General features: G+C 49.1%; 10 protein-coding genes across 10 annotated transcripts; 6 read left to right on the plus strand and 4 right to left on the minus strand.

Moving 5' to 3' along the window:
• Positions 1-97: 97 nt before the first annotated feature.
• On the minus strand, positions 98-1,594 carry Bathy15g01920 (predicted protein; the record flags this gene model as incomplete). The annotated part of the gene is made up of 1 exon (XM_007508870.1): positions 98-1,594. The coding sequence occupies one exon, from the start codon at positions 1,592-1,594 to the stop codon at positions 98-100; it is 1,497 nt and encodes a 498-aa protein (XP_007508932.1).
• Positions 1,595-1,703: 109 nt separating this feature from the next.
• On the plus strand, positions 1,704-2,612 carry Bathy15g01930 (carbonate dehydratase; the record flags this gene model as incomplete). The annotated part of the gene is made up of 1 exon (XM_007508761.1): positions 1,704-2,612. One exon carries the CDS (start codon positions 1,704-1,706, stop codon positions 2,610-2,612), a length of 909 nt encoding a protein of 302 aa, XP_007508823.1.
• A 92-nt stretch (positions 2,613-2,704) lies between these two features.
• Positions 2,705-4,243, plus strand: Bathy15g01940 (RNA methyltransferase, TrmH family, group 1; the record flags this gene model as incomplete). Its single annotated transcript, XM_007508691.1, has 1 exon — positions 2,705-4,243. One exon carries the CDS (start codon positions 2,705-2,707, stop codon positions 4,241-4,243), a length of 1,539 nt encoding a protein of 512 aa, XP_007508753.1.
• A 117-nt stretch (positions 4,244-4,360) lies between these two features.
• On the minus strand, positions 4,361-5,293 carry Bathy15g01950 (thymidine kinase; the record flags this gene model as incomplete). The annotated part of the gene is made up of 1 exon (XM_007508927.1): positions 4,361-5,293. One exon carries the CDS (start codon positions 5,291-5,293, stop codon positions 4,361-4,363), a length of 933 nt encoding a protein of 310 aa, XP_007508989.1.
• Positions 5,294-5,699: 406 nt separating this feature from the next.
• Positions 5,700-6,989, plus strand: Bathy15g01960 (predicted protein; the record flags this gene model as incomplete). The annotated part of the gene is made up of 1 exon (XM_007508933.1): positions 5,700-6,989. One exon carries the CDS (start codon positions 5,700-5,702, stop codon positions 6,987-6,989), a length of 1,290 nt encoding a protein of 429 aa, XP_007508995.1.
• Positions 6,990-7,104: 115 nt separating this feature from the next.
• Positions 7,105-7,983, plus strand: Bathy15g01970 (the record flags this gene model as incomplete). The annotated part of the gene is made up of 1 exon (XM_007508835.1): positions 7,105-7,983. The coding sequence occupies one exon, from the start codon at positions 7,105-7,107 to the stop codon at positions 7,981-7,983; it is 879 nt and encodes a 292-aa protein (XP_007508897.1).
• Positions 7,984-8,087: 104 nt separating this feature from the next.
• Bathy15g01980 (predicted protein) lies at positions 8,088-9,407 on the plus strand (the record flags this gene model as incomplete). Its single annotated transcript, XM_007508699.1, has 1 exon — positions 8,088-9,407. One exon carries the CDS (start codon positions 8,088-8,090, stop codon positions 9,405-9,407), a length of 1,320 nt encoding a protein of 439 aa, XP_007508761.1.
• A 77-nt stretch (positions 9,408-9,484) lies between these two features.
• Bathy15g01990 (unknown protein) lies at positions 9,485-10,949 on the minus strand (the record flags this gene model as incomplete). Its single annotated transcript, XM_007508792.1, has 2 exons — positions 9,485-9,526; positions 9,609-10,949. 2 exons carry the CDS (start codon positions 10,947-10,949, stop codon positions 9,485-9,487), a joined length of 1,383 nt encoding a protein of 460 aa, XP_007508854.1.
• Positions 10,950-11,090: 141 nt separating this feature from the next.
• Bathy15g02000 (unknown protein) lies at positions 11,091-12,989 on the minus strand (the record flags this gene model as incomplete). Its single annotated transcript, XM_007508698.1, has 1 exon — positions 11,091-12,989. One exon carries the CDS (start codon positions 12,987-12,989, stop codon positions 11,091-11,093), a length of 1,899 nt encoding a protein of 632 aa, XP_007508760.1.
• A 779-nt stretch (positions 12,990-13,768) lies between these two features.
• Positions 13,769-16,702, plus strand: Bathy15g02010 (N-alpha-acetyltransferase 15, NatA auxiliary subunit; the record flags this gene model as incomplete). The annotated part of the gene is made up of 1 exon (XM_007508759.1): positions 13,769-16,702. One exon carries the CDS (start codon positions 13,769-13,771, stop codon positions 16,700-16,702), a length of 2,934 nt encoding a protein of 977 aa, XP_007508821.1.
• Between the last annotated feature and the right edge of the window lie 28 nt (positions 16,703-16,730).

The raw sequence follows: 16,730 nt of genomic DNA on the forward strand, positions 1-16,730 counted from the left end.
TATCAACTATACGAAACGTGTGCAAACGACAACATTCTGATGATACATAATCGCGCTATACTGTTATTATTATTTATCTACTAAACATACTATCTATCTATTTCTTTGCCTTCATTCCGGCTCTTTTGGAGTCGAATAATTTCTCAATATTTTTATCCACGGTCAAGCGCGAGCCTCCGCGAAAGGAGCCTTTTTTCTCTCCTCCTCCACCTTCTTCGTCTTCTCCTGCTCCTCCACTCGCTTGCTCTTCGAGTTTCTTTTGCTTCATCAGCGCCTCTTGCGCGTTGCGTAAGCGCACGTCCTCGGTGTTCACGAACGTGGTATCTTCGTTCGACAAGTGCGTCCACTTGCTTCTTCCGGCCTTGCCAAACTGGCCGTGTCTCAACTTCATCGCTTCCGGAACGGCCGATCGATCCACGCCTTTCTCCGCGTTCGTCGCCTCGTTGAAATCGCGATTGAAAATTTCCGCTTTTTCCGTCGTCGCGAACTCGTCGTCTCCAGCTTCTTGGAAAAACGCCCCTTTGTGGTAATACTTTTGCATGAAGCGCATCTTCGATTTCTCTTTTCCTTGCTCTTTGGCGTCTTTCAGCGCTTTCAGTTTCGCCGCGTGTAACTCTCTTTCCTCCTCGGTCATGTTTCTTAACCGCTCTCGCTCTTCCTCCTCTTCTACTTCTAATCGCTGTTTACATCTATCCCGTACGATTCGTTTAAACTCTCGCATCTTCCATTGCTCGTAATTCCTCCTCGCCTCTTCCTCGTCCTCCTCGTCCGAGTCCGTGTTCACTTCCTCGCCGAGGTAATCCTTCTCCGCGACTTCTCGCTGGTATTCCAACGTAATCTCTCGTTGCACAGCTTCTTTTGCGTTCTGATTCTTAATCAATTTCTCCTCTTCCAAATCCTCCTCGTCCTTTTCCGCTTCCCTTCTCGCCGAGAGTTCCGCCTTGGCGTTCGCCTCTCGCTTCGTTTTCGAGACGAACACCGGTTTGAAGAGTTTCGGACCCGTACCTTCGCTTTCGCTGGACGACGACGACGAGCTCTCGTCTCCGCTCTCATCCTCCGTATCGGTTTCATATTCAGAGCTACTGCTGCTGCTGCTCTCTCCCTGTTTCTTCTTCTTCTTCTTTTCCTCCCGATCCTCCTCCTCCGCTGGAGCAGCAGCAGCCACCAAAGCGGCTGGTGATTTTGTCAACAATTTCGCCTTTAACAGCGCCCGTTTCCTATCTCGCGCGTCCTCGTCTTCGGAACTCTCCTCTTCATCCTCCTCTTCAGATTCAGATTCAGATTCAGAGGAGGATTCTCGTTTCAGATCCCGCGTTGGTGTCGTCGTTGTCGTTCTCGTCCTCCTCGAAGCGCTTTTCGTTTCCAATTTTCCTTCGTCCAATTCCTTCTCGTTTCCCGAAGAAGAAGACGAAGACGAAGACGAAGATTCGTCGTCTCTTTTCGCCCACTCTGGGGTCACGCCGGCGCGGTACCGAGTGACTTTCGTCCTCGTCGCTGGGGCGGCCCCATCGCGTGTCATTTTCGTCGAGCGTTCGACCGCGTTTCGCTCCGCCCAGGCGGGGTTGTTCGTGCCTTTTTTACCACTCGGACGCATTTTTGTTCTGAGGAGAAAAACGCTTTCGATTCGTCACATTTGTATTCCTTCTTTACTTTCGACACCGCACGAAACGAACGGCGGCGAATTCAGTGCATTTCAGAGAAGAATGGTAGCCCCTGCTTCGAACGACGACGATGATGATACGAATACTACTAAAGGCGAGGACGTGATCGACCGTTTACTCGTCGGGTATAAACGTTTCCGTCGGGAAAAATTGACGAAACGATTGGATTCAAAGTTGAAAACGCTCAGCCGGGAAGGGCAGCGCGGGTGCAAAGTTTTGTGCGTGTCGTGTTGCGACAGCCGGTACGACCCGACGCTCGTGTTTAACGCGGACCCGGGGGAGATATTTACCGTGAGAAACGTCGCGAACGTGATACCGAGGTTCGTGAAGCACGAGGATAAAACAGCAGAGACTGCGCACCACGGGACGTGCGCGGCGATCGAATACGCGGTGAAATCGCTGAAAGTAGAAGCAATCGTTGTTTTAGGGCACGCGCAGTGCGGCGGGTGCGCGCACGCGTTGAGTTTGTTCTCAGAGCCGGAGGAGGCAAAAGTCGAAAAGAAAGACGCCGACGTAGACGAGGACGACGACGGAAGCGGTTACGTGGACGCGTGGTGCGGGTTACTCAAAGAGAGCGTAAAACGCGTCTGCTCCGAGTACGACAAAGACGAACGATTGAGACAGTTGGAACACGAAAACGTCCGACAGAGCGTGGAAAACGTGAAAACGTTCCCGTTCGTCCGGGATCGAATAGCCAAGGGCGAGTTGAAAGTCAGAGGTGGATTTTTTACCATCTTTAGCGGCGGGTTGTGCGTCATGGACGAAGAGACGAAAGTTTTCGAGAGGATCAAAGACGATGACGAACACACACTCGAGAGCGAAGAAGAGAAAGCAGCCTCGAAAGCAGCGCCGGAGGTGGGTGGTGAAAAGGACGACGACGAGAACGTCGATCCTCCTCCGCGAAGCGTCGTCGACGACAACAAAAGCAACAAGAGGCAAAAGAAAAAATAGAATTCTTTCCCCACAACAAATACTACACATACTTGAATAAAACACGCGCATAAAACTTCACCCACTCGTCCTCCTCACTCGTCGTCGTTAAGATGATGCCCATTTCCCGCGTTTCGTTCTCGTCGTCGTCTCCCGTGACTCCTCGAGGACAGCCTTCAAGACGACGACGACAAAAGAAGAAGACTTTAGGGGCAAAACCGTTGGCCGCCGCCACCACGGAGAATACGAATAACAACAACAAAAACACGCTTCCTCTCTGGGCGGAAACCCAAAAGAGAAACTCCCCGGCGTTGACGAACATTTCTTTCGCGCTGGTGAACCCGCAAGGCCCGATGAACGTGGGGAGTTGCGCGAGGGTGATGCAAAACTTTGGCATTTACGACCTGAAAATAGTGCAAGGCAGCTCGTTCGTGTTCGAACCGACGCCGGATGATGATTCGTCGGATGATGATGACAATGATGATATTAATGATAAAAATGATGAGAAAAAGAATCGAAGAACAACAACGCAGTACGAGAACAAAGACGAGGCGAGCGAAACGGAAGGCGAAATGCCGGATTTGTTTACCGCGAGTTTATTAACATCCAACAAAGACGCGAAGAAAACGATGAGCGGAGAGGCGTATCGGTTCGCCTGCGCGGCGGATTGGATGCTCGAGAGAGCGTCGAAGGAGGCGTGGTATCCGGACGTGAAATCTGCGACGGCGGATCGAACGGTGGTGTTTGCGACGACGGCGAGAAATCGCGACGGGTCGCAACCGATGTTGGATTCAAGAGAAGCGTGCCGAAAAGCCGCGAAATTGGCTCTGGACGGAGAGAAAGTCTCGTTTTTGTTCGGGAACGAGAGAGTTGGATTGACGAACGAGGAGTTGAGAACGGCGCAATATTTAGTCGCGATACCGACCGCGGGTGTTGGCGAGGTTTGCGGAAAGAGTTTGAAATACACGGGGAGTTCTGGTCCGACGAGTTTGAATTTGAGTCACGCGGTTGGAGTGGTAGCGTACGAAGCGTTCGTCGAGACGACTTTGGAAGAAGACAGAAGAAGGAAAAGTGGACACGGATCGTCGTCGTCATCATCGAGTGGTGGTGGTAGTAGTAGTAGTAGTAGCAGCAGCAGCAGTAGCAACAATAATGATAAAGATGATAACAATAACAGCGATATCAATAGCGAGGAAAGCACGGCGTCTTTGAGAAAGCAAACCAACGCGGGTAAAACGGAAACCGATAAACTGATGAGTTCGGGCGAGAAGCAACAGTTGACCCAGGCGTTATTCAGCGCCAGGCGGTCGTTGGATGTTTGTCCATCAGCTACAGATGATCGCGCGGATACAGAAGACGAGGATTCGATAGATTTACAATCTCGAGAATTTAAAGCGATTGAACGCGTGCTTTCGAACCCGAATCTTCGCGGTCGCGACGCGGCGGTGTTGTTTCAAGTCGCTCGAAGAATATTAGCCGTGATGGAAAACAACGACGAATCTCCGTTGGAGAGAGTCATCGTCGACGAGCTCAAGAAGGTGAAAAAAGTAGACACGCCAATCAAAGAAGCTCGGAACGCTTTGAGGGAGAGATTTAACATCTCCTTGACCAATCGCGAAATCCTCGAAGCGCAGCGACGCGCGAGCAAGTAATGCGAAGAAGATAAGCACTGAAACAAGCATAGAAAAAGCAACTCTCTTCTCGCGAGTACAATTTAATGCAACACACACATAACTAACGTAGCACCAACTAGTAGGCGCAGCAAAAAATTAATTTAGAAAGCATCGTCTGCACGCCGGCAAATATTTATCCGCGCCGCCGACTAACTCCTGCCCGTCCCCGACGTTTACGATTCTCTTACTAAACAACGCCGGTCGTCCGCACTTACACTTCGCGGTTAATTTCGTCACCGAATCACACAGCGGCAACGTCTCTTGCACCTCACCGAATGTCTCTCTTTTGAAATCGCCGTTCAACCCGGCGACTAAAACAATCTTATTGTGCTCGTCCGCCGCGACTCGACAAAACTCGTATAAATTCGTCAAAAACTGCGCCTCGTCCACCGCGACGACGTCGCACTCGTTCCATTTCCGTTCCCCGACCGTCTTCACCACCACCTCCAACTCCAGCGACTTCACCGGGAAACACTCTCTCCCTCTCCCGTCGTGCGTGACTACTTTATCCTTGGCGTACCTCGTATCTTTGTCCGACTTTAAGAGCAAAACGTTCGCGCTCACGGACTCTTCCAACTGTTTCACTCGCTCTAATAAACGCGTCGTTTTCCCGGCAAACATGGGTCCTAAAATTAAATGCACCGACCCGACGCCTTTCTGCGTTTCCTCTTCGCTTTCGTTTCTTTTGATGTTATTGTTCGTACTATTCGCGACCGAGCTGTTGTTCAAAGAGGAAGTCACTTCTTTCGATGCGTTCTCCTCCTCCTCGTCGCACACCGAGACTTCTCCTCCTCCTCGCGACGCGAAACATCTGAACCCGTTCTTTTTCTTCGTCGTTTTCTTCGTCGTCATCGTCGCGTTCGTATTGTTCTTCTTCTCGTTCTCGTCGTTCGAAATCATCATCATCGTGCTTCTGCGCCTCGATGATGCGAAGGAAAAGGAAGAAAAAGATGACGACGACGCCACGTGGCTCTTCGCATTCCTCGCAGCAAAACTCGTCGCGGAAGAAGAATAAGAAATCATCGTCATCATCGTTCGTCTCCTAAGCATATATAGAGATGTGTCTCTTCTTTGGGATTGAGTAGTGAGAAAAAATTCGTTTGAGTTTCTTTCCTCGAGAAGAGTTTTTTGTCTCTGACTTGTCGTTTTTTTGGCTTTTTGGCTTTTTGGCGGGAAAAAAGATACGAACTTTTCTGCGCTTTTTCGTATTTAGATACACACACAAAAGTCTGCGCTGAGTACGATAGAGAGAGAGAGGGAGGGAGACTGAGAAGAAACGACCGCTGAGTAAACGACGACGATTCGTTTGCCTTTGTGTTGTTCGTAGTATTATATGCGTTGTTTTAAAAGGACTTTTGTCTCTTAAACTTGATTTGTTGAGGGGAAAATTGCAGAGCATTGCAGAGAAGAAGAGCGACTTTGCGAACAAAACAACATGCGCGAAAATGATGAGAACGAGTGCTGTTGCGTCATCTTCGACTTAGACGGCACGTTAATCAACACGGAAGCGATCGTGGACGAGGCGGTCGTTTCGACGATAAAAACGATGAAAAAATCAGTCAGCGAGCGCGAGATATTCGACGCCGCGGAGGACTGCAGAGGCCAAAGACCGTTGGAAGCGAGCGTGGAGTTGTGCGAAAAACTAAGTTTACACGACGTGGTAAAACCCGCGGAGTTGTTGACAAAATGCGGGGAGAAGTTACAATGGGACGGAATCGATATACCGGACATGCCCGGAGCGGTGAGATTGTTGGAATTTTTGAAGAGGAAGAAAGTACCGATGGCGTTGGCGACGTCGACGAGCAGGAAAGAGCTCGAGAAAAAGATGAAGAGCACCGGGAGGACGAGCGATGATGGTAATCACAGAGGGGATTTGCTGAGTTATTTCGACGCGATTTGTTGCGGGGATGAAGTCGCGAAAGGGAAACCAGACCCGGAAATATTCCACTTGGCGATGGAACGGTTAGGCGTGAAGAGAGAAGACGCGGGAAGGTGTTTGGTGTTTGAGGATACGCCGCACGGAGTCTCCGCGGCCAAAGCGGCCGGGTGTTGTTGCGTCGCGGTGCCGAGCTTGAGGAGAGAAAAGTTCGACATGTATAAAGGCGCGGATCGAGTGTATCACTCGTTGATGGACATCGAGTTGGAAGATTTTGGTTTGCCAAAGTTTGAGGATTGGAAAGAGGTAAAGACGGTGGAATTCGTCAAAGAGGACGGAGACGCGAGCTTGAGTAGTCAGACGCGTAAATACGAAAGGTTTTTAAAGCTCGACGCGTTTTTAGAGTTAACTGGTCCAGTCATTCGCGGTTTTGGACGCGGGAGTAAAATGTTAGGAATTCCAACCGCGAACCTCGACGTCGTGCCTTTGAAGCAGCAAATAGACAAACTCGCGCCTGGGATCTATTTCGGCTTCGCCAAAATCTCTTCTGGAAAACACAAATCCACCGGCATTCACCGAACGGTCATGTCCATCGGGTACAACCCTTTCTTCAACGATAAGCGAAAATCTATCGAGCCGTGGTTACTCCGCGAATTCGAGGAAGATTTTTACGACGAGACCTTATCCGTCCTCGTTTGCGCGTACGTTCGAGCCGAGTGTAATTTCACGACGGTCGAAAATCTCATCGAGAGGATTCGAAAAGACGCGAGAGTGTGCGAGGAAGCGTTGGATTTAGATTTAGTGGAAGGTTTAGACAGTTGGAAACATTGGTTTGAGGATGACGTGTAATATAAGATTTATTTGACTCTCTCTCTCTCCGCTCTCATGCAGTCTCTCTCTCGCAAATCAAATCTTTTTGAAATTCCCCTAAAAAAAGCGACTACTATATATAAGAGTTTTGACTATGTCTGGAGGAGAAAGAGTCACCTGCGCGATGGTGACGACGAGAGCGAGGAAGAGGAAGGTTGGTGAGAGAGATTCTTTGTGGGATTTGGTCGTGAAGAACGACGATATAAGTTTGACGCATATCGTTCCGAGATTGAATCAAACGGAGGTGAAATTCTTGTACGATGTGAACAGTGAAACGAGAAAGTTGATTAAGAGATCGTCTCGCGCGGGTGATTTAGAAAAGGGGTTTAGAGTGTACGAGATGTCGTCGATATCGACTTTGGAAGTTGCGTTGGAGAATAAATCGTTGTGGCCGAGATGGTGGGACGAAACAGATTTCTGCCGTGAAGTTGCTGAAACGAATAAACTCGAGTTACTCAAGTGGGCGCGAGAGGAGAAAAATTGTGAGTGGGATATAATGACGATTAATATGGCCGCAAGTCAAGGTAATCTGGAAATGGTGAAGTATTGCGTGGCAAATGAGTGTCCTATTGATGAGAGGGCGTGTGCATGGGCTGCCTCACAAGGTCATCTCGAGTGCCTCAAATACTTATGCGAAGTAGCGAAAGCGCCGTGGGATTGGAGAATTGCCGCTTGGGCGGCTGAAAATGTTTACCTTCACATACTCGAATATCTTGTTGATCGTAAGTATAATAAATATAACGAATTGGCGTGTGTATATGCGGCCATGAACGGCCATTTGGACTGTTTGAGGTACTTACACGAAACCGCCAAAGCGCCTTGGGACGAGGTCGCCATACGCTCCGCGCACGAGGAAAACCACCCCGAATGTGTACAATACCTCCTCGATAACAACTGCCCTTTACCATTGGATTGGCGATACGAAGATGGAGAGTTACACGTACCAGAATCAGAATCGGAATCAGAATCCTAATCAGAATTACACTCGTTGTACGCGAAATCGGCATTTTTCGCTTACCACGTCACAAAGCCTCTCACTTCCCTCATTTTATCTCGACTCCCCTCTCGCGATAAAACATGCTCGCAGAAACACACCACCGACTCCTCTCTTCTCTTCACGCGTCGACGACGACTTCGACTCGGCGCACTCGTCTTCAAAGCAGCAACAAAAGCGGATTCGTGTCATTCACTGCGCGTCGTTTACGTTTCGGAACGAAGAGAAACACTTCACGTTTCCGCGCTTGGGGGAAACCAATCTCGTCGTCGACGACGAAGGATGAAACGACGACAGAAACGCTCCGAAAGGACGACGACGACGAAGAAAAAGGCGCCGTGTTTCAAGGTGTCTACGAATTTGCCAAGCACAGGTGTTATTACGAACGCAAAGGCGACGTGAAAGCGGCAAAAGTGCACGTGATATTCTTGCACGGATTTGGCGTTGGGACGTTTCACTACAGGAAGCAATTGAACGCGTTAAGCGATGAAGAAGTATGCGCGTGGTCGATGGATATTTGCGGCCAAGGCAAATCCTGGCCTAGAAGCGGAGAAGACGTGAGGGATTTTGAATACAGCATGGACAGTTGGAGAGACCAGGTGGAGTACTTCGTGAGAGAGGTTGTTTTGAAATCATCGACGGAGGAGGCGAAGGTGAAGGTGGTGCTCGCGGGGAACTCTTTGGGCGGGAAGTTGGCGCTGTACGTCGCCGCGACGAGCGAAGATATCACAGATGGGATTATTTTGTTAAACGCGACTCCGTTTTGGGGATTTCTGGAGAAGAGAGTGCGCTTTTTGACGAAAGAGAACGAGTTCATCGTGAAATTGACGCAACCGTACTGGGATAACTTTCGATCGAAAGAAAACGTGAGAATGCTGTTGACTTTAGTCTACGCCGACAAAACTAAAATCGAAGAATCACTGATCGAGAATATAATCGAACCCACTGAAAATGAATTCGCAATACGAGCTTTTATCAGCACGTTCACCTCGCCGAAAGCGTCTCGATTGAGTTACGACGAAATGTTAGAAACGATACGCGATCGAAACGAATCGATGTTTTTTAAAGTCGCTCTGTGTTACGGTCGAGAGGACCCGTGGGTGGTGCCTTTGTGGGGACAGCGTTTGAAAAGAGTGATTAAAAACGCCACGTATTACGAATTAAGCCCATCTGGACATTGTCCGAACGACGAAACGCCGGAAGCCGTCAACGCAGTCGTTCGGTCGCTTCTCGACGAGTGGTTTTTGAATACGACGACGACGTCTGTTCGGAGGACGTTACCAAAACAAATAGACGGCGTCTCGATCGAGTTAGTCGACGGGTCGCCCAGGAACGTCTTCGAGAAGGTAGATTATTGGAAAGATACGTTCGTCTCGAAGTTGTTGTCCTCGTCGTCTGCGTGATTAGCGAGGAGCGCACATGTAATATATATAATACAAATTCTAATACGGCAACGATTTCAAAGACCGTCCAACTTTCTTCAACTTTTCCTTTCGCACCTCTCTTTTCTCTTTGCGAATGACTGCGTTCTCGGAAAATTTAACCTCGGTCGCTTTCGCGTCGGCGAGCGATATGCACGTTTTCAAATCCTCGTTCGAGGAGACTTTTCTGAAAGCCGCCGCCGCGCTCGAGCTCGACGAGTCGTCGTCGCTCGTTTTTTTCGTGAAATCAATCACGGACGCGACCGTGCGTCGCCCTAATCCGAATCTGCGTACGCTTTCACGAGCGTGATGCAACGCCAAATCTTCGCCGTCTAATCGTTCGGTGCCTTTCAAATAGGTTGTCAATGCCGGCGTGTATTTTTTGCACGACGCGGTAGTTTCGTCGTCGCGTTCTTCTTCTTCGACGTCGTCGTCGTTCGGGAACACATCGATTCGAGCTACGGTAACCGCAGAGGTGTCGTTTTCCAAAAGAGTGCGTCTGAAGAACCCTCCGACGGATTTCACCGCGGTCGACGTGTGCGCGGCGACTTGTTCGGACGTGAGTATTTGCGGTATCGATTTCGGAGAAGAAGATGGCGCATCTCCAATATCATCCTCAACGTCAACATTACTACGACCACTGGCACTACTGATTTTAGTACTCACCACAGACATCACACCACCGCTCCCATTCTCCACGCATAAAAAACTCAAAACGCCATCGCCTTTCGTTCCGCTAATAACGCACGCGTGCCTGGTCACAATCGCCTTGTTCCCTCGTCCTCGCCAATGCTCGCTCCTCGTCGTTTGCGAATACACGCTCTCGTTCACTCTCAACGGCGTCCCTAACACCTCGCTCAACCCTTTATACTCGCTCGACGCGCTCTTTGCCAACTGTTTCGATATCCCAACCGCGTCCAACGGTCTTCCTTTCGTCAACGCTCTCATCATCGCCGCGCTCGCAATCGCGCTCGCGAGTAACTCCTTCTCCACTTTTCGCGAGACCGAAAACCCTTTCTCGAACCCGCGTTCGCTGAAATCTTTCGTTTCCGCGAGAACGCGCCACAACGCGACGGTGACGCCGATCGTTTTGAGGATTCGAAAAAAATGTTCGTTGTGTTGTCGAATCGCTTTCATTTCTCTCTTTTTTTGTCTGTACACGTGCATTGGATTTTGTACCTGTTTCACCATCTTTTCCATCTCGCGATATCCGCGTTCCCCGAGCGTTGCTTTTAACGCGCGTCGCGCGTTCGTTCGGAAAGCGCGCGTGGCAGAAGCAGCGCGTGCAGCGGCGGTGAATTTATTGTTGTTCTTCAAACCACTCGATGATGATGATGATGATGATGATGATGATGTGGAAAACGGTCGAGAACAAAGCGGGGACATCGTTGACGAACGTGATGCGCGTTTGAATGCAGCATTCGTGTTCGACGACGAAGCAGAACACTCGAACGAGGACAGAAGTCGTCGCGCACTCCTTTCCAGGGAAGCTGCGCGTCGCGAAAAAGCGCGAGTCGTGTGCATTTCGCTCTCGTTTCAGGTGCGTCTGTGTCGGATGAATAATGAAGATATTTCGAAATCTGCTTCTCTTGGTAGTACATTGACGCGTACATGTTTTGATGGTACAAATCTCTTTATCTATCTATTTCTCTCTCGCAAAGGCGTTTACATGGTTTCTTCTTCTTCTCCTTCCTCATCTTCCATGCCCATCCTCATGCCGAGTTCTTCCATTCTAGCTCTTTCTTCAGCGAGGGCAGCATAGTCGACGTCGTCGTTTCCGTCGTCGTCGTCGTCTGAAGACACCGCCTCTTGGCGAGGCACGAGTCGCATCGGGTGCTCCTCGCGGAACGTCTCGTGCATTCTCCAATAGTTCCAATCCCGATCCGTTTCCGACTCGGTCGATTTACACTTTTCCTCTTCCTCTCTCGATTGAATTTTGGACGTTTGAACTTGATTTTTAAGAAACCCGAAAAAGATTCGCGGGAGTTCGTTTTCCTCCTCGTCTTCTTCGCGTTCGGATAAACGTTCAAACTTCCAACCTATAAAATTTCTGCAGCAATAACAGGACTCGCTTGACCAACCGTAACGATCAAAGAAGCATCGGAACGGGTTCACTTCCTCTGCACTTCCGGTCCAGCCGACGTCATAAAATGCCGGAGAAATATTAGGACGGGTGAAGCTGTATAAATGGCTGGCGCTCGCGGTGAGAATTTCGCACTCGTGCAAATGTGGATTGAAGAATATTTTCGACGCTCCTGGACCGTAAACTAGGATTGGGTCGATGGTTTCTTCATGAACAGGCGGGTTGATCGCCTTAATCGCTTTACTCGCATTGCCGAAAGGCGAGTGACACTCTCTGCATTGTAAATAAGAAACTTCTTCCTTTGCGTGTTTCAACACTCGACCAGTCGTGCCAATCGGCTCCGCGATACCTTCTTCCGCTTCTGCCGTTTCACCATCACGAAACAAATTTTTACCGGCAGCAAAACACGCTTCCACGGCAGATGTACTCTCTAAAAGAGATTTGCTGATGCGTTGTTCGTATTTAGAGCCGATGATGTCGCGCACGTCTTCTGTGATTTCGAATAGCCCGTTTAGCAAATCGAAACGACAAAACGGCACCGGCGCTGGACTGTTGGCGACACAAATGTAAGGAAACGTTCCGTCGTTCATCGACTTCGCCAACCTATCCCCTCCGCATCTGTTCACCATCGCGGCACACTTCGTTGCCTCTTTCAGCAAGGATTCACAACTGACTTTCGCTGTTTTCAAAATCGCTCTCGACGGATCCAATTTCTTCAGGTATCGAGCGCTCTGTTTCGTTTCCGCGTTTCCATCTTGAAACAAATCCACCACCGTTCCTTCCCGAGCAGCGCGAATCTTTTGTCTTTGAACTTCGAAAATGCGATGAAGATTTAATCTGACTGTTCTGGCTTCCTCGTCGGTCATATCGTCGTTTGGAACGTAAAACTGGCCGTAAAGCTCATCGTAAAGAGGTTTCGGAGGCAGTCGAGAGATCTTTTTCAGCGCACATTTTATGCCGGTCCCGATTAAACACGCGTACGTGCACCTCGACGCATCCAAGCTGAATTGATTTTCGTGAGTTCCGTAACGTCCTTCATTCACGAACCAAAAGCTGCCCTCTTTGCTAATCAACTCTTTCCGCTCCTTCTCGTCGACGAACACGATTTCGCACACCGTGCCGACGTATTCCTTCTCGCTCGCGTCGTCGTTTTCTTCGCCATCGATTGGAATCGTTTCGCACTGAATCACGCCAACGAACACTCGACGACGACGCTGCTTTTGCTCATCATTCTTTGATGTCTTTTTCATGATCCCTTTTTCGAAAAACGACGACGTCGAACTGTTTCGTTCTACGCTCCGCTCGATGTCTCGGCGTCCTTCGCGAAACTTTTCGCACGCCTCTAAAAACGGTAATGTGACTGGCATTCGACTGACGAAACTTCCCGGCATTACGACGACGTCTCGGAAGAATACAATCGGGAAATCGGGCACGTTTGAGAACAAGAGTTCTCCTCTTTTTTCCTCGTTTGTTGTCTTCATCGTTGACTTCTTTTACTTCTTCTTCTTCACCGCAAAATCATCTTCACGGGGAAGACATCACGTTCGGGGTCGTTTTTCTCATCGTCATCGTTTCCCCTAAAACGCAAACGAATGCGAGAGACAGAGAGCGAGAGAGACACTCAGCGAGAGAAAGAACGCAACAAAATGTACCACTACTACTGCGAGACAAAGTTGTTTAAAGGAGAACGAAGCGCAGCTCTTCGAGAGTGCCACAAAAGTAACGAATTCAGAGATACAAAAACGACTGCTCTTTCCGTAAATAGGGGTGGGACGAATACTGTAACACGTCGTTTTGCAATCGGTGACGCTCTATTAATCGCAAAATCAGCGACTGAGGATACTTTATATCAAAGCTCAGTGTATTAGGTAACGATATAGTTACGTTTTAACATCTAACACTACTACGTCAGAGGTGTATCAGAATGTAACTCTGGTCGCATGTCTGATCAGAGAAAAAAACACACACATGTGAACACATGAGCTTTTGTATTAGAAAGGAACAGAGGTTATATATATACGCTCGCGAATCGAAAAACGACGAGAAATCGACACCAAACACAACACGACGCGTGGGTGGACGCGGAAGAGAGGAAGAGGGAAGCGTTTCGCGCTCGTCGAAGTGCTCCTTTATTGTGTACTCGAATAAGTTCAAAAGGCGTTTAGGGAGAAAAAAGTCCTAGAAAAGAACAACACTTCTCTGAACTTCATTACTGCGCGCGCGAGAAGAAGAAGAAGAACAACAACGCGCTCGTTTCAAAATGGCGAGTGGTAAGAAGAAAAAAGCGTCCTCGTCGTCCTCGTCGTCGTCCAAAAGTGCGACTCACAGTGCCGGAGGAAAAGGAGAAAAAAAGAGCAGCAACACCGAGGTACACGCTGCGTCCGAAACGAACTCCGGGGGTGCAATCCAATTGCCGAGGAAAGAGGGCGACCTCTTCAACGACGCCTTGATCGCGTACGAGCACCGAAAGTTCAAAGACGCGTTACACGCAATCGAGAAAATCCTAAAAAAGTTCCCAAACCACGGGGAAACCTTATGCATGAAAGGATTAATCGTTCGACACTGCGAGTTGAAACCGAACGAGACAGAGGAAGAGAGGAAGAAAAAAGCACACGAGTTCGTCTCTCAAGGAGTGAAAAACAACATTTTTTCACACGTCTGTTGGCACGTGTACGGATTACTCCACAAAGCAGATCGAAACTACAAAGAAGCGTCGAAGTGTTACTCGCAAGCGCTGAAGATTGACCCGAACAACTTTTTAGTGGTGAGAGATTTAGCGCAGGCGCATTTGATGTTGCGAGAGATGGACGAGTACGTCGACGCGAGGCGGAAGTTGTTCGAGTTGAAAATGGGGCAACCGGGGTCGAGCGATCGCGCGAATCAAATCGTGATTGGTTTATTTATGAGCGAGAAGTGGGAGGAGTGCTTGGAGATGTTGAACGAGTTCGAGAAGTTCGATACGATGGACCGGACGAGGAGGAACGGGGAACTTTTGGCCAAGAAGAAAGAGATTCCGGAACCGACGTACGAGGATACGTTTCAAGAGAGCGAGATTTTACTTTTCCGGGCGGTCGTTTTAGAGAAGATGGGGAAAGTGGACGAGTGCGTCGAGTTGTTGGAGAAGAACGAGAAGAAGATTGTGGACGACGCGGCGAGACTGACGCAGCTGTGTCGTTTGAAGATTGCGAAAGGCGACGCGACCGCGGCGAGAGAAATCGCCGAGAACGATTTAGTCAATCGCATGCCAGATAACGAAAAGTATCACGAGTTGATGCACAAATCCATGAATACGAAAGTTTCTTTGATGGAGCCTCCGATGAAGAGAAGCGAGGAGGATATTGCAAAGTTGAAGACACTTTACGACGCTTTACAAAAGAAACACGCGAAATCGAGCGTGTGCAAACGATACCCGTTACAAATCGTCAACGATTCCAGCGAGTTTGAGAGTTTATTAGCAGAATACATACAAAAGCCGCTGCGAAAAGGCGTGCCGAGTTTGTTCGCGGACATTTCGTCGTTATACGGAGGCATTCACGACGAGGAGAAATCCATAGGTAAAGTCTTGAAAGCGGCGGCGGATTCGTTGAAAAAAAGCGGCAAGTTCCCGTCGTCGTCAGATAATAAGGACGATGTTTTGGAGGCGAAACCAAAAGAGACGCACAGATACGCGTTGAACTTACTCGCCATGCATTACGCGAAAATAGGTAAAATCGACGAGGCGTTGAAATGCATCGACGAAGCGATTGAAGCGAAGGATGAAAACGACGGCGATAACGACGGGGAACAAGAGAAAGTGCTGGAGTTTCATTTGAACAAATCGAGGTTTTTAAAGCGAGCGGGAGATTTAGAAGGCGCGTACGAGGAATCCGAAATCGCTCGCAACATGGATTTAGCGGACAGATACATCAACTCCGTCTCCGTAAAGAGAGCTTTTCAGTGCGGTAAATTTAGAGAGGCGGAACGACTGGGCACGTTGTTTACTCGGGACGCCGAAAATTACAAGACGAACTTGTTTGACATGCAATGCAACTGGTACGCGTACGAAGCCGGTCACTCGCACGAAAAGTTTGAAAAGAACACAGGGAGAGCGCTGAAATATTACCGCGAAATTCGAACGCACTGCGAACAAATCATCGAAGACCAAATTGATTTCCACCGGTACTGCGTCAACGTGAAACGAACTTTGAGATCGTTCATGGACACTTTGAAAATGTGCGACGATATCTACGCGTCCGCGTGGTTTAAAAAAGCCGCTCGAAGGGCCATATTAATCTGCGTAGACATGCACGACGATCCGTTGGAAGCGAAGAAAGAGCGCGTGGAAGCGAAACTGTCCAAGTTGGACCAAGAGGAGCGCAAAAAAGAACGACAAAAGACGCGCAAGGAGGAAGAGAAGAAAGAGAAAGAAGTTGAATCGTTTGAAAAACTCTTAGCGGACGACTTGAAAAGGGCGAGAGAGACGAAAGCGAAGAGGACTGGGAAACCAGTCAGCGGCGAGAATAGCAGCAATACTACTACTACTAATAATAATAAAGATAGCAACAACAGTAGCGCGATCGAGAAAGAGTATCTCGAGGAGAAGTACGGCGCCAAAGCGTTTGCGCAAGCGAGCAAAGATCCCATGGAGGAAGCGTTGAGTTTTATGAACCCGCTTTTGATGAGTGCAAAGAATGACGAGGACGTGAACGTGCAATCGTTAGTGTTCTTGGTCCATTTCAAACGCCAAAAGTGGGTGTTGGCGACCAAAGCACTGCGAAAGATGGCAAAGTGCGCGCCGAAGAATCCGTTGACTCACCGATGCGTGGATAGTTTGTCGCGAGCGATCGAGTCGATTGAGAACGAAATCGAGAAACAAGTCGTACAATCCACAATATCTTCGTTGAATGTAGACAAGGTTAATGTTCAGTGCAAAACGCTCGTGGACGCCGCGCACCTCTCCGTTATGAAGAACAACTTCGAGAAGGCGCTTTTAGGCGCCGTGGACCCGCGGAAGACGTCTTGGAAAGAATGTCGAGACGCGTTGGAGGTTTTCGAACGCGCTGGGAACGCAACGTTTTACGAACAGTTCCACAAAGCGTGCACGAGCGCGTTTCCGAGCAAAAGTAATAAAAGCAAGGAACATCCTTCCGTAATCTCTGCTGCGTTTGCGAGAGTCGGCGTGGAGGATTCCGTGCGTTCCGCTCCGTTTCTTTAAACAATTACGATTTATAATAATACAATAA

This window comes from Bathycoccus prasinos (genome assembly GCF_002220235.1).
Source record: "Bathycoccus prasinos genomic : Chromosome_15".
NCBI lineage: Eukaryota > Viridiplantae > Chlorophyta > Mamiellophyceae > Mamiellales > Bathycoccaceae > Bathycoccus > Bathycoccus prasinos.